General features: G+C 36.3%; 1 protein-coding gene across 1 annotated transcript in view; it reads right to left on the reverse strand.

The window, feature by feature from the left end:
* The window catches only part of ABCB5 (ATP binding cassette subfamily B member 5), a 163251-nt gene that overhangs the window by 111804 nt on the left and 28056 nt on the right, over nt 1-23391 (reverse strand). Inside the window, exons 6-13 of the mRNA XM_032753440.2 lie at nt 12869-13060; nt 12612-12783; nt 10377-10501; nt 10120-10297; nt 8656-8769; nt 8228-8338; nt 6142-6267; nt 4662-4865 (exon numbers count right to left, since the gene is read on the reverse strand). Coding sequence (XP_032609331.1) covers nt 4662-4865; nt 6142-6267; nt 8228-8338; nt 8656-8769; nt 10120-10297; nt 10377-10501; nt 12612-12783; nt 12869-13060 — 1222 coding nt within the window. The remainder of the gene's footprint in view (nt 1-4661; nt 4866-6141; nt 6268-8227; nt 8339-8655; nt 8770-10119; nt 10298-10376; nt 10502-12611; nt 12784-12868; nt 13061-23391) is intronic.

Below are 23391 nucleotides of genomic sequence, written 5' to 3' on the forward strand. Positions count from 1 at the left end.
GGTCTATGGCAAATTAATTTTTGTGTGTGATGTAAAGTAAAGGTCACATTTTATTTTTTCCACAAGGATAACCAATTGTTCCAGCACCATTTGTTGAAAAGGTATTTCTTTCCCCCACTGAGTTCCATTGGCCTTGTCAAAAATTAACCGAGTAGATATTTGTGAATCTATGTCTGGTCTCTTTGTTCTATTGTACTGATCTATACAACCATCATTATGCCACTACCACGATCTTAATTGCTGTCTTAAAATTAGGTATTTAGATCCTCCAGCTTTGATCTTTCTTTCAAAATTGTTTTGGCTATTGTTGGTCTTTTGAATTTCCAAATAAATTTTGGAATCAACATGTCAATTTCTACACATACACATAAAAACTGGTGAGATTTTGGTTGATAAAGCACAATATTTATATATCAACTTGGAGAGAATGCAAATCTTTAAAAATATGGAGTTTCTAAATCAATGAATAAAGTACTTTCTATTTCTTTAGATCTTTTCATGTCTATCAGCATATTATAGTTTTTACTAGAAGACTTGCACGTCTTTCATTAAATTTATTCTTAAGCATTTTGTCTTTTGATGCTTTGTGAATACTGCTTTTTATTTTAATTTCATTTGTAACTGTTGCTGTTATTTAGACATCTAGCTTTTTTTGGGGGTGGGGAGGTGCGGGGGAGCAGAGTCTTGCTCTGTTGCCCAGGCTGGAGTGCAGTGGTGCCATCTCAGCTCACTGCAACCTTTGCCTCCTGAGTTCAAGTGATTCTTCTGTCTCAGCCTTTCGAGTAGCTGGGATTACAGGTGTGCACCACCACACCCAGCTAATTTTTTGTATTTTTAGTTGAGACAGGGTTTCGCCATGTTGTCCAGGCTGGTAACAAACTCCTTTCCTCAAGTGATCCACCTGCCTCAGCCTCCCAAAGTGCTGGGATTACAGGACTTTATTTCAAAAAATGCCCAGCTGTTTTTTGAAATAATTATAGATACACTGAAGTTATTTATTTATTTATTTATTTATTTATTTTTGAGTGAGTTTTGGTAGTTTGTATCTTTCAAGTAATTGACCCTCATCTAAGTTGTCAAATTTACAGGCATAACATTGTTGATAATATTTCCTTATTAACCTTTTAATGTCCTTAGAATCAATAGTCATGTACCTTCTTTCATTCCTGATACTGGCCATTTCTCTTCTCTCTCTCTTTTTTCAGCTTTGCTATAGTTATCCTTTTTTTTTTTTTAATCTTTCCAGTGAACCAGCTTTTGGTTTCAATAATTGATGTTTTTCAGTTTTTGATTTCACTGATTTGTACTGTAATTTCTATTTACTTAGTCTTGCTTGTTTTGGGTTAATTTGCTCTTCCTTCTCTAGTTTCTCTAGGTGAAAATTAGGTTTGCAGACTGTTGATCTTTTTTCTTTTCTGAAAATAAGCATTAAATACTATAAGTTTCTCTCAAAGCAATACTTTAACTATATCTCACAAATACTAATACATTGCAATTTCATTTTGATTTAGTTCAGAATAGTTTTTAATTTTTCTTGAAATTTCTTTTTTGAGATAGATGTTCTTTAGAAATGTTTTTTGTGATTTTTCAAATATTTGTGTAGTTTACTTATATTATGGTCTGAGAACATATTTTCTATGTTTTCTATTCTTTCAAAGAGCTACAGTTTTGTTTTGTTTGTTTTGATGACCCAGAATATTGTTTATTTTAGAGAATGTTTCATGTGCACTTGAGAAGAATGTATTCTGCTGTTGTTGGCTGGAATGTCCTATAAATGCCAGTGAAATCTAGCTGCTTGATAGTATTGTTCATCCGTATTCTTACTGATATTCCACCTACTTGTTCTATCAAGCACTGAAGGCCTCAACTAAAGTTGTGGATTTGTCTTTCTTCTTTCAGATGTATCAGTTTTTGCTTCATGTATTTTGAAGCCCTTTTCTTAAAGAATAAACATTTAGGATTATGTTTCTTGCGTACAGGCCATATTTTTCTGTTTCTTTGCATGTCTGATTTTTGTAAATGATGTACTGAGTACTGTGATTGTTGTGTTGAAGAGACTCTGAGTTCTGTTTTCTTCTGAAAAAAAAAAAAAGAAAAAAAAAAGACAGTGCTGATTTTTGTCTCTAGTAGGCAACTCAAGCACTGACTGATCTTGAACTTGTGCAATCTTCATTTTAGTTTTCCTTCGAGTGAATTTGTAGAAAGCCACATAACTTGGCAGAACACAACCTCCAAAACCTCTCTCCTCTGGGCATCTTGTCATGGCTTGGTCTCAGGGTTTGTTAGGGCAGGTAGATCTTACTCTAAGGTGTGGTCCTGACTCCTAAGGTGTGGCTTTTTTGGTGTTTTAGCTACTTGCCTGGGGTGTTAAAAAGGTGTTGATGTGATCTCTCCACTCCAGCTGGGCTGCACTTTCAGCACTCCCACAGCACTGCCTGACTTCTATCCAGTGTTCTGCTTGCAGCTTTATGGCTGCCACTCTCTGGTAAGCCTTGGGTAGGAAGTCTTATCCTCAGACAAGGATTCCTGAGGGATGCCCACACAGACATGGGCTTCTGCCCCTGCCTCATCACTACAGGTGATTTCTTATCACCTTTCCAGCTGCCCAAGCTGCCCTGAAATTTGATCTTTGCCTTTCAGCTCAATGTTCCCAGACAGAATTCATGGAGTATCTTCATGAGATTCCTCTCTGTTAGGCATCAGTCTTTCATTACCTCTCATCCAATGCATGGAAATGACTGCCCTTGGCCTCATATGTTTTATCCAATTTCATGGTTGTTTATGAGTGAAAGGCTAACCAGTATCGGCTAATTATTATACATTAATTTTAAAATCTGTGTATATTATAAGGGAAGTAATGTTATACTTTTTTTTTACAATAGCTTTCCCCAATTTTTTACCTACCTAAATTAGCCACTTCTGGAACTTTTATTCATTATTGTGCTTCCTCATTTTTCTGGTTAACTATGACTGTGGAATTTAGTTTTCATCATGATAAACTACTATCTTTAATTTATTTGGGATATATCTTCTGAATTTATTATTAGATTTATAGCAAGGGACATTTTTGTGTAGTATTTGGCTTTTGGTAAAAGCAAGTAGTAATTTACAGGGTATGATTTAAGAGGCACCAGAAAGCTCCCTAATTCTAAGTGGGAAATGAGAGCATTGATGTTTTAAGGAAACGAAGTCATTGAAAGGGGCAAAACGTCAACAAAAGGAAATGTGTTTTGCCAACGCATTTAAGAAGCACCTTAAATCTTTAATGATTTTGTTGCCCTAAATATGTCCTAATTATGATCCCAAATAATGGGGAGAAGAGATAATTACTGGTGTAACAAATTTTTTAAATTAGAAACTAAGAATAAAATTATTACAATCCATCAAGTGTGGTTTGTGAAATATGCCCATTAAAATAAACATTTCTGTTATTGTGACCCTCTGGGATGGTGGAATTTTATATGTATTTTAATTACAAATCTCATCCTTTCATATGTCACAAGGTGCTCCCCACAACAATTTCAGGTGATGCTGAGGATCTAATACTTTAGGAAATATTTTTAAAAAAGGCTTTATAGCACCCTATTAATTCTAAATACCCATTAAAATCTCATAAGTCTGGTTAGCAAGAATTTTAGCTTACTATATTGCTTTCCAAATATGATTTCACTTTTTTGGGGACTATATTGCTTTCCAAATATGATGTCACTTTTTTTTTTTCCACAAAGTCTCACTCTGTTGCTCAGGTTGGAGTGCAGTGGTGCGATCTCAGCTCACTACAATCTCCACCTCCCAGGTTCAAGTGATTCTCCTGCCTCAGCCTCCCTAGTAGCTGAGACTATAGGTGTGCACCACCACACCCAGCTAATTTTTTTGTCTTTTTAGTAGAGATGGAGTTTCACCATGTTGGCCAAGCTGGTCTCAAACTCCTAACCTCAGGTGATCTGCCCACCTCGGCCTCCCAGACCCCTGGGATTACATGCGTGAGCCACCGCACCCGGCCTGATTTCACATTTCTTATGCAATGTTGGCTTCCTGTGCTTTAAAAAATGATCATAGTTTTTCTTGTGGTTTGTCACAGAACCAATCTGAACATCGTGTGTATGACTTTCCCACTCTCAGCCACAAGGTGGCCTCGCAAATAAACATTTTAAACGTAATTTCTCAGCTTGGCCTAATGATTTTGTTTCATATTTCTTTGTTATGCTTTAACATATCTTTCATTTTTTTCCTTTTCAATTGCAGAACAAAATATTCTTTTCAATCTGGCCTTTCAATGATGCATTTCTTCTTTGGTTGTTACTATGCATTCTTCTCTACAGATGTTTCACACAGAGGTGTCCAATCTTTTGGCTTCCCTGGGCCACACTGAAAGAAGAATTGTCTTGGGCCACACATTAAATACACTAATATTAACAAAGCTGATAAGATTTAAAAAATCACAAAAAAAATCTCATAATGTTTTAAGAAAGTTTACAAATTTGTGTTGGACCGCATTCAAAGCCATCTTGTGCCACTGGTTGGACAAGCTTGTTCTAGGACAATCCAGAATTTAATCACACCCCTACTATTCTGCATCAGTTGTTGTTTCATTGCCTTATATTGGAATATTGCAGTGCTGCCACCATAAGCTAAGGACACAGGCTGCAGAGTGTACTCACATTAGGAAACTCCATGATAAAATCATAAGCATTTGCTTCCCTTGCTGCTCTCTCCATCTCTTCATCAGTCACATCATCTCGTCCATACTTGATATTGTTACTGATGGTGGTCCCGAACAAAACAGGCTCTTGACTAACCACTCCAATATGTTCTCGATAATGCCGCACATTTAAAGCTCTGATGTCATTCTCATCCACCGTGATCTGCCAATCCAAAGAATGAACCATGTTGTGATGCCTTTTACTGTATTGATTTTAGGGTCTTTCATACCAGACCAAAATATAAGCCGAGAAGTAGCATATTTTAGAAATCAAAGACTGACTATATTTTGATAAAATATTTATAACATATATATTGTCCATAGACTTTTTCTGGTAGATGGGCACCAACAAAACTGCAAAAGAATAATTGGCCTAAAACCTTGCCAGATCATCTGATTATCTTTATTCTAAGATCCACAAGTTAGATATTATAAAGTTACATTTTCTAGGTTCCGCAAATGTTATTATGTAGACACATACAAAAAACTTCAGTTCTGGATGTGACCCTTAAATTTCTTCTAGGAAATAGCCTTCATTATTTCAACACCTCACACCTCTGCAAAAGACAAAAGTGTCTCCTATTCATTGCTGTACATAATAATAAGTGACCTCTGTCTTCTCCACAGGTGGTGCCATTGCCAATTACCCCAACATATTCCAGTGACAGAAGCCAGGGTTTGGTAATTCTAACTCATAGAGTCTCTATTTCTTACCAATCCTTGTTTTCTGTCAGGGCATGGATATTCTGTGCAACTCTTTTGTACACGTAACACTTATCTAATAATTTATGTAGTCACATGGATCTAGGATACTCCAAATGAACACTATGAAGTAACATTTAAATAAAGCCAGGCTCTAGGGGAGTAGCTTTTCTTTTAAAAATAACCGTTGAAAGTTTGAACAGAAGCATTAGGAATTAATCACTTCTGAATATCACTGTCTTATCCTCTATGCCACTTACAAGGCTGAGAAAGTTAAGTGCAACATTGTAAGCTCCAAGAAAAAAAAAAAAAGAAAAGAAAAGTGGAGATGTTTTCTACATCATTCTTCTGGGACAAACTTTGAAGTTCTTGATGGATGCTGGGTACAGATGTTAATATGCTATTTTTCTCCACAACATTCCCTCCCTTCTAACATACCATATAATTTACTTATTTTGTTATTGTCTGCCTCTGATAATTAGAATGTAAACTTCATGAGGGCAGATTTTTATCTGTTTTATTCACCTAGGTATTCTCAGAACCTAAAACAGTGCCTAACACATAGTGGGCTCTAAATAAATATTTGCTGAGTGAGTGGATACAAAGGAAAGAAAACAATATGGCTTCTCTCCTAGCTCTACTGTTGAAAATGAAAAGTTACAGAGCTGCTGCGAGCCCCCTTCAGTGTTCCAAATTCCATTAGGTGGACTGTGCATGGTTTTGCTAGCTGCACTTACAAAGCCATCATCCGGATCATATAACCTCTGCAGAAGCTGGACTACCGTACTCTTCCCACTGCCATTGGGACCGACCAAGGCAACCGTCTCTCCAGACTTAATTCTGAGATTCAGACCTTTCAGAATCTATTGGAATGTATGGAGGGAAAATCATAAAGCCACAATAAGAAGATGATGGACACATTTTCAGAAAATGAATATATAATTATAACCAAAAACAAATTCTTCTGTGGAACTTAAAAACAAATTTAGATCTTGTTATGTTTGTTTCATGTACATGTATAATAATAGCCTGAATAACTTCTGAAAATAGTAGTAAAGAATCTATCATTATCTTTCTATGTAAAGAGGAGAACTAAATTAAGAGTACTTCAGAATATTAACTAGTAAACTGTTCACATTTTCAACTAAAATATTTTATATGAATTTTGACTATCAAGCTAATGAAAGTCTTAATTTGTAACAAGTACATGAGATCTTGCCAGATATTTTCACAAGCTATTTAATGAAGCTCCTCCTTAGAACATACTGACATAATTGCAAAGCATATTCTAAAGTAAAACAGCTGGCAGAGTTTCTTAGTGGCTCCCGATAGATGAGAGTTTATCATTAGAAACCTTGGTGGTCTCATGGTGACCCATGAGGGAACATTTTAAACATTTTCTCAATGACTGGGGTTGCTACAGCATTTAGTGTGCCAGGGACCTGCAATGTGAGTGAAGCCTCACAATAATTACCCTCTCGAAATGACAACAGTGATCCTGTTGAGAAATTCTCACCTATCTTTGCTTGCATCTGTATGTAGTTAGCCCTAAACAGGGGAATCTCCCCTTGAATTCTCTTGCTTTGATCTCACCATTTGTAAAGCAATGGACCCTTTGCATAAGCCAAACATAAAACCTTCAAAGGGCCAAGCCGAGAAAAGTTCTCCGAAGGAGGTGAGAGATCGGGGACCACCAGTAGGAATACCTCTTCTCACACCTGCACTTTTACTCAGATTTGGTTTCTGGTCGTTCCTTGAAAGAATTTGTTTTATTTATTTAAAATAAGTGGACCCCCCCAAAATTTCATTCTTTAGTTTAACAAAAAGGGTTATGTTTCAAAAGTTCATTTTAAAAATAGTTGTTTAAACCCAAAGAACACTTTCCCATGCAATATAATGGAACAATTGGTGCTGAAGTCCCTAGGAAGCCAATCCAAATACAGTTGCAAAATATAGTTTGAAATATTGTACAGTTAAGAAAAATGGTGGAAGTCAATACTATTCCAACAATGGTAATTGGTAATTAAGTAACAACTTTCAAAAATAAAGAGCTTTGAAAAGAGAATTTCAATCACAGTTTTAATCAGAAAAAAATAAGGAAGTAGGAGTAGGTAGGTCTTTATATAAATTCTGTAACAGACATTAGAAATTGATCACATTAGTAGTTTTATCTATTTCACTTAAAATCATGTCTTTTTCTATGAAGCAAGTGTTTTATTAGTAATTACCTTGTGCAATATTTAACAACAATATTTAATTACTTTTTTGGTAAATACACTAATGAAGTGGAAGGGGGAAGATAATAAAAAAGACACACATTTTCACAAGAACTTGTCAAAGGCTGAATGATGGAGTAGGATAAACTGCGTGTGTGTGTGTGTGTGTGTGTGTAAAGGTGATAAAGTACTAGCCACAATTGCTGGTGCAGTAAACACCCCAGGAAAGGAAGAAGGGAAAGGCACATGTGCATAATTCTCCTAGTTAGAGACCAGGGGATTAAAATGAGTATGTTGAGTGGGGTAGCATCTAGGAACCACCAATAGGTGGCAGCATCAACCCAAGACATTTAGGTGTGTTCCCAAACCCAGAGTAGAAGAATTTCACGGAGCTGAAAATGCTTTAGTCAGTTGAATATAGAAAGAATGCTGCAAAATATAACTACTTGATCCAGAGTTATTTGTCCATTATTTATCTACCTCCTCAAGTCTCTAAGCAAAGTAGCCAAAATCTTGGTCAAAGGGATCCTAAGTAATCACGTCAGAGAAGATCTTGGCCAGTAGAATACCAGAAAACTGCACAATCGTATGCTTTGTTTTAACCTACCTTGATAGATGGTCTTGATGGATAAGTGAAAGAAACATTTTTAAATTCCACAGTTCCTTCTATGGATTCAGGTTTATATCCAGCTGTGGAAAAGTTATCTATGCTGGGTTTCTTGGAAAAACAAAGGAAATATTATAAATCTTCAAAGGAGTAAGCTGACAGTCTCTACACTTTAAAAATAGTTTAAGGATGGTTTTCTTCCACAACAGTTTCCTTTCTGCTTTAGAAGTGCAATGAGTTAGACATGAAGTTTCAATACAACACAATCTCCTCTTAGAAAGGAATTAAAGGCAATCTCTCTTTCCCATAAACAACTGACCAACATTAAATTTGTCCATCCTATTGTTTTAGTGAAACGAGTGTGCATGTTTTTTTGTCTCCTTCTTGCAGTAATAATAGTTATTCTTCAAAGCAGTAAGAGGTCTTACCTTATCAATAACCTGGAAAATATTAAAGGCAGCTCCTCGGGCTATCGCGAAGGTTTCAAAGTGAGGGACTGCTGCTCCAATGCAATAACTACTATGGATTACACTAAAGAAAACCTACAGGAACAAACAAAATGATATTTAGCTTTCTGCAGTTATATAAGAAAGACAATCAAATATAATATATAATTATTGGTTTAGGCTCACAGAGAGATATTAGAGGAATTAGGTAAGAAAGAATGGAAGATATGACCAAATAAAAAAGAAACACAAATTAATCCAAGTATCCTTGGCCTTTTCCTAATATGGAACAACTTTCGATTATCTCATAGTCTTGTGGTTACCACCTGCTGGGATATGTGACCAGAAAAATCTGCTGACTGAAGTGTGCTGGCCATGTATAAACCCCATGGTGAGTTGCACTCCCCTCCTTGCTGGGTGGCCCCTTGAACTTTAAAAAGAAAAATTCAGTAGATTTCATTGGCTCAGAGGCATTGTACTGTTTTCACTCAAACTGTTTTTGAATTTTTGTATTAGGGGACAGCTGTCCATTTTAAGACAGACTCATTTCTGCAAAAAGTCAAATAAGAAAAGAATCCCTCAATCTAGGAGCTCTTATTCCTATCATATAGGTGAGGATGCTTAGGCTCAGTAAGCCAGTTACCCAGCCACACATAAACTGAGGAGCAAGGATGAGTGAAAAATCCTTCATACTCACATTTCACTTTCTATAAAATAAATGAATAGCTAAAAGCCTTAATTATGAATGCCTCAAATTCAAAAGATGAATTTAATGGAAAGAAGAGAAATCTATATAGAATGGAAAGGCCAAACAAGGATCAAAGTATAAAGAACAGATCATTTTGGTTCCTCAAGACAAATGTTTCTTAATCCTGAACTTATCTGTTTATTGTTGTAACTTAAGAGGATAAATGAATAAATTATTTAACACATAACCCATAGGAATTTAAAAGTCTCCAAACTGTGATATTGGACAGAGCTATATGTACTCTGTTTTTTAAATTACTACATGTTGAAAGGACAGAGGAAGAGGAGGTGAGTGCAAACTCTACAGACCATTTCCAGAGAGAAGACATTTAGCAAGGTGAATGCAGAACGCAATCTGATCTCAGCCCAGATGAAAGGAAAAGTCTCATAAGAGAATGGCCTTTTTCACTGCTAGATTAACAAAACTCAGTGTATCTCCCGTGGGGAATTCAATTATGATTCTTCCAAAAGCAGAATGCAGATGCTTGACACAATGAGGACACTAAAACATGCTGGATGAATAAATCCTGTCAATTCATAACTACAATTTAAAGGTGTATACAGATAATTTGAGGGAAACAAATATTTGTTTATTAAAAACATTCATCTTTGAATATTCGTCTTCAAGGAGGAATTTTGGCTAAACTAGGTAAGGAAAGATTATCCAGGCCAGATACCTTGTTCTCAAACAAGACTTACAGCAAGAACAGTCCCGATGGTATATCCAGGTTCTCCATTAAGAATCAAGGAGGTTCCATACCAAAAAGCAAGTCCATAGGTTCCGTTCATAAAGAAGTACACAGCACCAAGAGACAGTTTTGAAGCTATAGCCCTTTTTATGCCAAAATCCTTTGCATCTTTGAGGTTCTGTGTATACCTTACAAAAACAGAACACAACTTAATAGCCACTGGGGAAGATAAAACCAAGCATATTTTGTTATTTGAAAAGGACAGACCTTTGAAGTTCTTTCTCCTGGGCCCTAAAGGCTATGACTGTTCGGATTGATGACAAGGCTTCTTCTGCCACAGCCCCAGCTTTGGAATAGGCACTTAATTCCTTACTGGTCAATGAGATGACCATCTGTAATAAACCACAACCACAGTTAAAAAATGACTGTGCGTAGTAATAAGGTACTGATCATTTAAGTCAGGCAGAATTTGAATTCTAAGTAGCCTAATGGTATTTTTTTAAACTCTAGCTCTGTATTTTCAAATTTGTCTTCAAATACTAAGAGGTAAGATTTCAGAGAGAAAAGGGAAAATATCACTATTGGTGACTAGACAGGTTTACCTGATTTTACATGCCCTTTTCTCCATTATATGTCCCATTTAATAATCCTTTTACAATTTTGTCATTAGCACAACAGTTCCATGAAAGGGAACAGCGGGGATACTGCTTTCAGAGCTGTGAATTCATAACTGCTGCCTATTCGCATAGCAAGCCTATCCACCTAAAAAATATATTCCACATAATAGGAGCTGATTTTATATAAGACATGCTTGGATAACTGTTAAAGTCAGAGAGTAGCAGAAGCTGAGTAATACTCATTATTTTCTGAATTCACTTACTAAAGATAATTATTCCTATAAGATATCACTAGAGGGGAAACACCACCTGGCACAAAGCCTTGTATTTAGCAAGTATTTAATAGATAATTGTCAAGTTGAATTGAAGGAAGCTAGAAACCATCCACTCTGGTATCACATCACTTGGATAACTCTGACCTTCACCTGCTTCTTCTTCATGATCAATGAATACAATAATAGAATTTAGACTACCCACTGCTATTCCTTTTCAACCCCTTGTTTATTTCTCTTCTGTGGACAGTTAAAGTTCTGATCTTAGTAATTTACTGCAGGCAATCTTTCTACTGAGGTTTCCTTCCTCATTTCAAATAAGCTGAGGATGAAGATTTTGATAAAGGCTACAAAATCAACACTCAAGTCACCCTAAGTAAAGACGTGCTGTCCAAATCTCCAAGCCTGTTGTTACGGGATTAGCTCATTATAGAATATTTTTATTGCTGAAAATTCTTGTTTGGTTGAATTAGTATATTGTTAGCAAATAAACTCTAGATATTTTATGAATTGGATTTCCATAAAGAACAATTAGCATTGCCAAATTTAAAGCACTGTGCCTCCAATCTGGAAGATGAGTATGTACACTGGTAGAATTGCCAAAAGATATGATTTGAAGAGTAATATTAGAGATACATTTGTTGTTTTTAGATTTCACAGAGTATTGCGTTCAAAACCAGGCTGTAGATAAGATTACAATTTTGTGGTATACTTACAGCAAAACAGTGCTAAAAGTCTGATTTAGAATGCAAATACATAATTTGTTTAAAAAACTGAAACATATTTGTGTAGTACATAAAAACAGATATTAGCAGAAATTTGAAATGTAATTGAAAGCCTTATCGAAATATAAACTTGGCTGGGTGCTGTGGCGCACTGGCCTGCAATCCCAGCACTTTGTGGGGCTGAGGTGGGCGGATAGCTTCAGCCCAAGAATTCGAGATTAGCCTGGGCAACATGGCAAAAATCTGTCTCTACAAAAAACACAGAAGTTAGCTGGGCATGGTTGCCTATAGTCCCAGCTACTTGGGGGGCTGAGATGGGAGGGTGAGTTGAGCCTGCGAAGTTGAAGCTGCAGTGAAACGTGTTTGTCCCACTGCACTCCAGCCTGTGTGACAAAGTGAGACCTTGCCTCAAAAAAAACTTTACATATATATATATATATATATATAAACTGTAAGAGGATGATATAAAAAGGTGTTTATTGTTTTAGGATTTTCTTATTCCATTCTACCCAGTGAAATGAATCGTAACACGTTTATCTGGGAATTTAGAACAAACAAGCCTGTCCCAACAGCAGCAACTAAACATCACATGTATAATGGCATCATACTTTATCCATGCTACCACCTGAATTTGTGTTAGACTGCTAAATGAAGAGAAATGTTTTTAATGTTAGTAAGGTATTAAAAACATTTCATTTTAGCCAAATAACTTGAAGATAGAAAGGGGATTAATGGTGAACAAAATCAAAAATGTTTGTGGTATATAATATCCCTTTTGTAGTTTGGGGCATGGCAAATGAATAGAAAAGCCATTTTTGGACAAACTCAGTGAGTCATTTAGTCCATACTGCTGCTTCCATTCAATATTGCGTTAGCCATCTCACTTACCCTAGAACACGCTGCCGCTGAAGCCATTATAAGAGGAGACGTGGATAGAGTCACTAGGGTGAGTTTCCAGCCCTTCACCAAACCAACTGCCAGGCCAATCGAAAAAGTAGACATGTTTTGGAACAACAGAGCAATCTTATCTCCAATACCATCGCTGATTTTGTCAATGTCACTGAAACAAGCAAATAAATGTAGTTAGGTCATTTACATGTCACATATGAAAACAAAGCTAATGTACTACAATATCATCCTCTTACTCTGTCATGCGAGTGTTAAGTTCACCGATGTCACAGCTATCAAACCAGCCGACGTCCTGTGCCAAAACTGAGTGAAAAAACTGTTTTCGAATCCTCTTGGTCTGTCGTGCTGCAGTTATAATCCAAAAGGAAATCTGTATGTAACCAAAAATCAAGGCAGCAACACCTATTCCAACATAATACAGGGTCAACCTGAAGAAAGAGTATTAGAATGTGAGACTGAAGCACAACATGTTTTCTCTTGTTACACACAAAAAAATCAATCACAGTATTTGATTGAGGAAATTTATGCTAGAACTAGAAAGAGAACTATATATAACATGCCATGAGAGTGAAGTACATTGAATGTAATGATCTAGGTTTCCTGGTAAAACATAGAGTATATCTTTTACATTATTATCAGAAATTAGTATTTTAAAACATTCTTGCTACTTATGTCTTCTTTCAGTATTTTTAATACTTTCATATGAAAAATTTCCATTGAGGCAATCAAGGTAACTGTAGGTGGAACTGGAGGGTAAAAAAAAATGATAGTAGTCAAAAGCATTTGATAAAAAGCTTAAAAACGATACATAGTCAGCCCCAAATTCAACTTAAGGAATTCACCTTAAGGTAATATATACAAAGATTCACCTATATAACTGGTCTTTGTAGCATTTGTAACAATATAGACAAGCTGAAAACAATCCAAATATTGTACAGTAGGAGACCAGATAAGAAATGTAATTATTTAATAAATGTATACTGAGTGCCCACTATGTGTGAGGTTCTAGAGACACAGCCATGAGCAAGATAAGAAGTCTTCCAATTCTGGCAGGAGGCAGACAACACACAATGAGAAAAAAAAATAGATTTTTCTAGGAAGGAACTAAACAGGGTGATAGGCCACAGAATAACTGGTGAGTAAACATGGGTTGGGAGAGCTAGTGCAGATAAATAGAGTGGTTAAGAAAAGTTTCTGTGAGGAAGTGATATTATAGCTGGGATCCAAAATGTGAAATTAAGCCAGCCATAAAAAGAGCAGGAAGTGCATTCGAGGGAGAGGAAAAACATCTCTCCCAGGAGAGACTGAGTCAGAAAAAAGTTGTTTAGCATGTTCCGGAAACAAAAGAAGTCCAAAGTGGTAGGAAATAATGAGACTGGAGAATTTGACATATTCTAGGCTTTTTACAGTGCATTGTTCATGTTTTATTCCAGGAGAAGCAGAAGATCTTTGGAAGACCTAAGCATGGGATGGCATTATCTGTTCAACTTTTTAAAAGACTACTCCAGCTTCTCTGTGGAGAGCGGATGAAAGCAGAAATAATGGAAGCAGGAAGTTCTGTTAAGAAGCTATTGCCATGGCTAAGGTGAGAAGAATGGGGGCCTGGATGAGGATCATGGCGACCTACATGAAAAGAAGCAGACAGATTTTAGGTGTATTTTGGAAACAAAAATTGCAGACTAATGGATGCCCCGAACAGGAACAACCAACTTTCTCTGCTAGACACATGACTGGGAAGACTGTCAAAACAAAAATCTCCATTCCTGCCTCCAATGACACCTATCTCGAAAAAAGAAAAGTCCTTTCCATTCAATCCTCTAGATTATGAGAATTTGGCCTGCCTGAAGAGCATCAGATTGTACACCTCACCTTGAATGAAGTAACTTTCATGATCCTTGATGAGAAGAGAGAACTTGAACAGCTGTTACAGGTAAGCCCCCCTTTGCCTATGAAGATGCTCTCTCTACCATGGGGATCTAATCAGTCACAGTCTCCTTCAAGCATACTGTAGACCCAGGATGTTCAATTGCCACCTGTTTGCTCTAGCATGGATATTTAGATTTCTTAGTGCTTTATAGTTTATTTGCCTTTTTAAAAAAGATGGGATCTCGCTATATTGCCCAGGCTGTTCTCAAACTCCTAGGCTTAATGGATCCTCCTGCCTCAGCCTCCTGAGTAGCTGGCATTGATAGTACATAACACTGGGACTACAGGTGCACACTAGTGTTTTATTGTTTGTGTGTGTGTGTGTTTATTTGTAATAATAAAGTAGTCTTTGTTTAATAGATTCTTCCTGAAAAAAATGCCAATGTATTGGATATGAGGAATGTAGGAAAGGGAGAAATTAAGAATAATTTCTTAGGTTTTGAGATGAGCCAGCTGGTGATGAGGGTATCACTTACGACACAAGAGACTGGGACAAAGATAAGATTTGCAGGACACAGAAAGAGTTCAGATTTAGACACGCGAAGTCAGAAATGCCTGTTAAACCTCAAAATGGAGATCAAGTAAGAAGCTGAAAATGAGAAATGGAAGCATGAGAGAGGGGGTCTAGGCCGGGGATGTGGATTTGAAAGCAGTAACTTATAGACAGGTGGTAATTAAAACAAAGGGGCTGGCTGAGAACACCCAGGAAGAGGCAGAATTAAGTGTAGGTAAAGAAGAGAAGAGAGCCAAGGACTGTTAGTGACTCTGCAAAGATGTAGCTTGGGATGAAGAGAAGGAATCTGCCAAGAGGCCAGCGAGGTAGTTGGAAATCCAGGAGAGTGAAGTACCAAGCAACACAGGAGAGGAAAATACAATTGATGCTCATTATTTGAAAATTCTGTATTTGCAAATCTGCTTCCTTGCTAAAGTTTTTTTTCTAAGTCCCAAGTCAATACTTGTGGCGTTTTCCTGGTTATTTATGGACATGCACACAGTGGCCAAAAATTTGGTTTGCCCAATGCACACGTTCCCAGCTGAGGTCCAGCAAGGCCCGTACTCTGCCTTCTTGTTTCAGCTTTCGTACTGTAAGCAAGTGTTATTTTTGTGGTCTATGTAGTGCCAAGTTCTTCTCATTTTTGTGCTTTTTGTTGATGATTTTGCTATTTACAATGGTTCCCAAGCATCACGCTGAACTGATGGCTAGTGTTCCTTAGAGCAAGAAGGCTGTGATGTGCCCTATCTAGAAAACAGGTGTGTCAGATAAGTTTCATTCAGGAGTGAGATATAGTGCTGTTGACCATGAGTTCAATGTTAAAGAATCACCAACACATATTGAATAAGGTGTCTTTTAAAGAAAAGCACACATAAAGTGAGGTTGTATATTATTTGGTTGATGAAAAGTTTCTCACCAGAGGCTCACAGGATCCTAATACTGTATTTCTCCTAAGAGTAATCTTCAGAATTTGATAATTCAATTTTCACAGAAACTTTAATAGAACATAACTATCATAAATAATTTACTGTGTTTTCTAGTAAGATGGACTATTCAAGGATAGGATGGAATACTACTACAGGCTTAATACAAATCATCTCGTTGAATTTTTTTTTTGATTTTTTTATTTATATATATATTTTTATTATTATACTTTAGGTTTTAGGGTACATGTGCACAATGTGCAGGTTTGTTACATATGTATACATGTGCCATGTTGGTTTGCTGCACCCATTAACTCGTCATTTAGCATTAGGTATATCTCCTAATGCTGTCCCTCCCCCCTCCCCCCACCCCACAACAGTCCCCGGAGTGTGATGTTCCCCTTCTTGTGTCCATGAGTTCTCATTGTTCAATTCCCACCTATGAGTGAGAACATGCAGTATTTGGTTTTTTGTTTTTGCGATAGTTTACTGAGAATGATGGTTTCTAGTTTCATCCATGTCCTTACAAAGGACATGAACTCATCATTTTTTATGGCCGCATAGTATTCCATGGTGTATATGTGCCACATTTTCTTAATCCAGTCTATTGTTGTTGGACATTTGGGTTGGTTCCAACTCTTTGCTATTGTGAATAGTGCTGCAATAAACATACATGTGCATGTGTCTTTATAGCAGCATGATTTATAGTCCTTTGGGTATATACCCAGTAATGGGATGGCTGGGTCAAATGGCATTTCTAGTTCTAGATCCCTGAGGAATCGCCACACTGACTTCCACAATGGTTGAACTAGTTTACAGTCCCACCAACAGTGTAAAAGTGTTCCTATTTCTCCACATCCTCTCCAGCACCTGTTGTTTCCTGACTTTTTAATGATGGCCATTCTAAGTGGTGTGAGATGGTATCTCACTGTGGTTTTGATTTGCATTTCTCTGATGGCCAGTGATGATGAGCATTTTTTCATGTTTTTTGGCTGCATAAATGTCTTCTTTTGAGAAGTGTGTGTTCATGTCCTTTGCCTGCTTTTTGATGGGGTTGTTTGTTTTTTTCTTGTAAATTTGTTTGAGTTCATTGTAGATTCTGGATATTAGCCCTTTGTCAGATGAGTAGGTTGCAAAAATTTTCTCCCATTTTGTAGGTTGCCTGTTCACTCTGATGGTAGTTTCTTTTGCTGTGCAGAAGAATTTTTTTTAATGTTGTAGGGAAAAGGTTTGCAACAACCAAATAAAATAAATGTAAGATGAATACACTGAAAACCACAAGACATTACTAGGGGAAGTTAAGGAAGATCTAAATAAATGAAGAGACAATCCACGTTGATGGATTAGGAGACTCAGTGTTGTTAAGATGACTATCTTCCCCAAATTTATCTATAGATTCAGTGCAATCCCTGTCAAAATTCTCCTGTGTGCTCTCCTGCAGAAATTAACAAGGTGATCCCGTTAGAAATGTAGAGAACTCAGAATAGCCAAAGTAATTTTTAAAAAGAAGAACAAATTTGGAGAACTTACACTTCCCGAGTTTATTTATTAAAACTATAAAACGACAGTAATCAAAACAGTACAGTACTGGCATAAAGACAGACATATCAATAACTGCAACAGAGCCAAGAGAACAGAAACAGACCCTTACATTTATTGGCAGTTGATTTTTAGCAAAGGTGCCAAGGCAATTCAATTGAGAAAAGATTGTTTTTTCAACAAATGGTTCCGGGACAACTGGATAGCCACATACAAAAAAGATAAATTTAAACCATTACCTCACATCATTCACAGAGATTAACTCAAAATGGATCATAGACCTAAGTTTAAGAATTAAAACATTGCAATTTCAAGAAGAAAATGTAGAGGAAAATCTTCATTGTCCTGAGTTAGGCAAAAAATTCCCACACCCAAAAGTGCAATCCATAAAATAAAAGCTTAGTGAATTGAACTTTACCAAAGTTAAAAACTTTGTCCTTCAAAAGAAACCTCTAAGAAAGTGAACACTCTGATAGATGAGGAAGAAATATTTGCCAATTGTATATCCAACAAAGAACTTGTAATCAGAATTTATAAAGAATTCTTACCACTTAATAATAAGATGAATGGCACAATTTAAAAATAGGTAAAATATTTGAATAGACATTTCATCAAAGAAAATATATGAATAGATTAAAAAGTACATTAAATGCTCATCATTGGTCACTAGGGAAATGCAAATTAAAGTCATATTATAATACCCCTTCATACCGACTACAATGGCTGTAATAAAAAAGGCAGACAATAACAAGTGTTGATGAGGATATGGAGAAACTGGAACCCTCAGACACTGCTGGTGGGACAGTATAATGGTGTAGCCACTTTGAAAAAGCAGTTTGGCAGTGTTTTAAAGAGACAAACCTAAATTTACCATATGACTCGGCAATTCCAATCCTAGGTCTACTCAAGAGTAATAAAAACATATGTCCACACAAAGAAGTGTACATCAATGTTCACAGAAGCATTATTTGTAAATAGCCATAAAGTAGAAACAATCCAAATGTCCATCAGCTGGTGAAGAGATAAACAAAATGTGATACAGCTTTGCAATGGATTACTACTAAGCAATAAAAAGGAATAAACTACTCCTACCTGTTACAACATGGATGCACCTCAAAAATGGTATGCCAAACAAAAGAAGCCAGGCACAAGAACCTTACATATTATATATTTCCATGCATATACAATGTCAGTAATATGCAAATCTTTTGAGATGAAAAGCAGATAAGGAGTTGCCTCAAGCTGGGCATGGGAATAGGGATTGGTTGCAAATGAAGATCTTTGTAAGAGGATAAAAGTGTTCTAAAAATATTGTGGTGATGGTTGTACAACTCCATACATTTACTAAAAATCATTAAGTTGCATAATTAAAACTAGTAAATTATATGCTAAGTAAATTATACATCAACAAAGATATTAAAAATAATATAAACAGTATAATTGCACTAAAATTACATATATATACCACTATACATGTAAACATACTATAATAATATAAACAGAAATTAATGTTTTTATCTATTAATGGTAGGATTATGTATAAGTGATTTGTCTTCTTTGTGCATTTGTATCTTTTTACATTTTCTAAAATGAAAATATGATTTAATCAGAAAAAATAATTTAAAATAATTTTATAGAAGCACTGACTCACTTTTTAAAAAACTATTCCTTACAAACAAACAAACAGAACAACACACTCAAGTTTTCCACATGGAAGAACTCTACTTATTAACTCCACGTTCATCTGGTAATCAGACTTCCAAACTACCTGGGATCAAGAAGAAGAATTTTAGTAGCCCTAGAGCCCAGGCAATTAATTTTGCATCAAGAAATGAAGCCACCCTTGAGACCTTAGCTTTCTGATTCCAAAAGTCACCCACATTAAGATTGATTTAATGGCTTCATTTATTGAGCACTTACTATATGTTAATCTAACACGGAGTTGGCTGTCTAGTTTGCCCCTTCTGTTTCAAGTAGGTTATGCTAGATACATTAGAAGTAGCGAAAGAAAAGGATCAAGTTGCTTAGAAGTTCATATAAAATTAAATAATCAAGGCCTGGAGCAGTGGCTCACGCCTATAATCCTAGCACTTTGGGAGGCCAAGGTGGGTGGATCACCTGAGGTCGGGAGTTTGAGACCAGCCTGACCAACGTGGAGAAACCCCGCTTCTACTAAAAATACAAAATTAGCCGGGCAGGGAGGCGCATGCCTGTATTCCCAGCTACTCGGGAGGCTGTGGCAGGAGACTCTCTTGAATCCGGGAGGCAGAGGTTGCAGTGAGCCAAGATCGCGCCATTGTACTCCAGCCTGGGAAACAATAGCAAAAACTCTGTCTCAAAAAAAAAGAAAAGAAAAAAAGAAAAAAATTAAGTAATCAACTTTTGGCAGCAAAAGAGGAGACATCATATTGACCAGCAGTAGTCCCGGCACTATTTAGTCATTCCAATCTGGAGTCAGCAAGAAAAGATTCAACTATTTTTAGAAAAATTTTCTGAGAAATAAGACAGAGGCATAGACTTAATGTTAAAATTATAAAGCTGAGTCATTTTCTTTGGAAAATAACAGGTAGAATAGAATTCTTTAGTTCCTGATTATTACAGATGGAAGAAGTACTATTACCTTATACTCAAAAAATTATGCAAATCAATGAGTCCCCAAAATATGTTCATTAAAATATTAGTTCCACAGATACTAATCAATTTTAGCAGAAATAAATTAGGCTCCATAATCAAATATTAGTAGGTTTGGAAAACTTGGATTAAACCAAGCTAACTAAATGAAGCCTTTACTATCCATATCTGTCATGTATGTATCCTATGTATCTGATAGAAGGCTGTCATAGATAACATTTTCGAAAACAATTTGACTGAAGAGTCTTCTTTAATATGTATCTCAAATATTTCAAAAATATTAACATACTGAATACGTTAATAATTATAATTAATAATAATGTACTGAATATTATGGGTAATTCCTTCCTTCCTTCCTTTTTTTTCTTTTTTTTGTTTTGACGGAGTCTGGCTCTGTTGCCGAGGCTTGAGTGCAGTGGTCTGATCTTGGCTCACTGCAACCTCCAACTCCCGGGTTCAAGCGATTCTCCTGCCTCAACTTCCCAAGTAGCTGGGACTACAGGTGCCCGCCACCATGCCCAGCTAATTTTTGTATTCTTAATAGAGATGGGGTTTCACCATGTTAGCCAGGATGGTCTTGAACTCCTGACCTCAGGTGATCTGCCTGCCTCAGCCTCCTAAAATGTTGGGATTACATGAAGGAGCCATCGCAGCTGGTCTCAGTAATAAATTTCTTATTATTTAAATAAATCTTAAAAAAAGAAATAATAGTATAACAAGTACTATAAAAGGTAAGTATATGTCCTTATAAATTTAGTAGCCCTTAAATAACTGTACATAGACATATCTTTTCATCTTATTGTCCCTTTTATTGTCTACTCTTAAACAGATGTTCCTATTAAAAAATTTTTAAACTTTTTGTAAAAAAAGGTATACTTCATAACTGTACATCGGAACCCTGCTTTAACACTGTAAGACCAAAAATTCAGTAGAAAACACTACCCTAGATCCTAATCAAGAATTTTCAAAAGATTCGATATAAAGAAATTTTATGTAAAATTAGCTAAGAAAAGAACTTTATGCCAAAGAAAGTTGAGGCTACAGCAAAGGGAGCATCATTCACACTGTAGCCTAGAACAACACTATCCAGTAGAACTTTCCATGATGAAAAAAATGTTCAATATCTATGCTGTACTGTATGGCAGCCAGCCAGATATAATTATTAACACTTGACATGTGGTTGAGAATGAGAAACTGAATTTTAAATTTTATTTAATTTTAATCAATTCGTATTTATAGTCAGAGCAATCAAGCAACAGAAAGAAATAAAAGGCATCCAAATTGGAAAAGAGAAAGTCAAATTATTTATTTGCTGATGATATGGTCTTATACCTAGAAAACCATAACAATTCCACCAAAATACTCCTAGATTTGCTAACAAATTCAGTCAAGATTCAGGTTATAAAATCAATGTGCAAAAATCAGTAACATTTCTATACACCAATAATGATCAAAATGAGAATCAAATCAAGAAATCAATCCCATTTACAATAGCTACAAAAAGTATCTATTTATTAATTTAATTATTTTTTTATTATTACACTTCAGGTTTTAGGGTACATGTGCACAATGTGCAGGTTTGTTACATATGTATACATGTGCCATGTTGGTTTGCTGCACCCATTAACTCGACATTTAGCATTAGATATATCTCCTAATGCTGTCCCTCCCTCCTCCCCCCACCCCACAACAGTCCCCGGAGTGTGATGTTCCCCTTCTTGTGTCCATGAGTTCTCATTGTTCAATTCCCACCTATGAGTGAGAACATGCAGTGTTTGGTTTTTTGTCCTTGCGATAGTTTACTGAGAATGATGATTTCCAGTTTCATCCATGTCCCTACAAAGGACATGAACTCATCATTTTTTATGGCTGCATAGTATTCCATGGTGTCTATGTGCCACATTTTCTTAATCCAGTCTATCGTTGTTGGACATTTGGGTTGGTTCCAAGTCTTTGCTATTGTGAATAGTGCCGCAATAAACATACGTGTGCATGTGTCTTTATAGCAGCATGATTTATAGTCCTTTGGGTATATACCCAGTAATGGGATGGCTGGGTCAAATGGTATTTCTAGTTCTAGATCCCTGAGGAATCACCACACTGACTTCCACAATGGTTGAACTAGTTTACAGTCCCACCAACAGTGTAAAAGTGTTCCTATTTCTCCACATCCTCTCCAGCACCTGTTGTTTCCTGACTTTTTAATGATGGCCATTCTAACTGGTGTGAGATGGCATCTCATTGTGGTTTTGATTTGCATTTCTCTGATGGCCAGTGATGATGAGCATTTTTTCATGTGTTTTTTGGCTGCATAAATGTCTTCTTTTGAGAAGTGTGTGTTCATGTCCTTTGCCTGCTTTTTGACGGGGTTGTTTGTTTTTTTCTTGTAAATTTGTTTGAGTTCATTGTAGATTCTGGATATTAGCCCTTTGTCAGATGAGTAGGTTGCAAAAATTTTCTCCCATTTTGTAGGTTGCCTATTCACTCTGATGGTAGTTTCTTTTGCTGTGCAGAAGCTCTTTAGTTTAATTAGATCCCATTTGTCAATTTTTGCTTTTGTTGCCATTGCTTTTGGTGTTTTAGACATGAAGTCCTTGCCCACGCCTATGTCCTGAATGGTATTGCCTAGGTTTTCTTCTAGGGTTTTTATGGTTTTAGGTCTAACGTGTAAGTCTTTAATCCATCTTGAATTAATTTTTGTATAAGGTGTAAGGAAGGGATCCAGTTTCAGCTTTCTACATATGGCTAGCCAGTTTTCCCAGCACCATTTATTAAATAGGGAATCCTTTCCCCATTGCTTGTTTTTGTCAGGTTTGTCAAAGATCAGATAGTTGTAGATATGCGGCATTATTTCTGAGGGCTCTCTTCTGTTCCATTGATCTATGTCTCTGTTGTGGTACCAGTACCATGCTGTTTTGGTTACTGTAGCCTTGTAGTATAGTTTGAAGTCAGGTAGCATGATGCCTCCAGCTTTGTTCTTTTGGCTTAGGATTGACTTGGCAATGCGGGCTCTTTTTTGGTTCCATATGAACTTTAAAGTAGTTTTTTCCAATTCTGTGAAGAAAGTCATTGGTAGCTTGATGGGGATGGCATTGAATCTATAAATGACCTTGGGCAGTATGGCCATTTTCACGATATTGATTCTTCCAACCCATGAGCATGGAATGTTCTTCCATTTGTTTGTATCCTCTTTTATTTCATTGAGCAGTGGTTTGTAGTTCTCCTTGAAGAGGTCCTTCACATCCCT

Source organism: Hylobates moloch, unplaced genomic scaffold (genome assembly GCF_009828535.3).
Source record: "Hylobates moloch isolate HMO894 unplaced genomic scaffold, HMol_V3 SCAFFOLD_1, whole genome shotgun sequence".
Taxonomy (NCBI): domain Eukaryota; kingdom Metazoa; phylum Chordata; class Mammalia; order Primates; family Hylobatidae; genus Hylobates; species Hylobates moloch.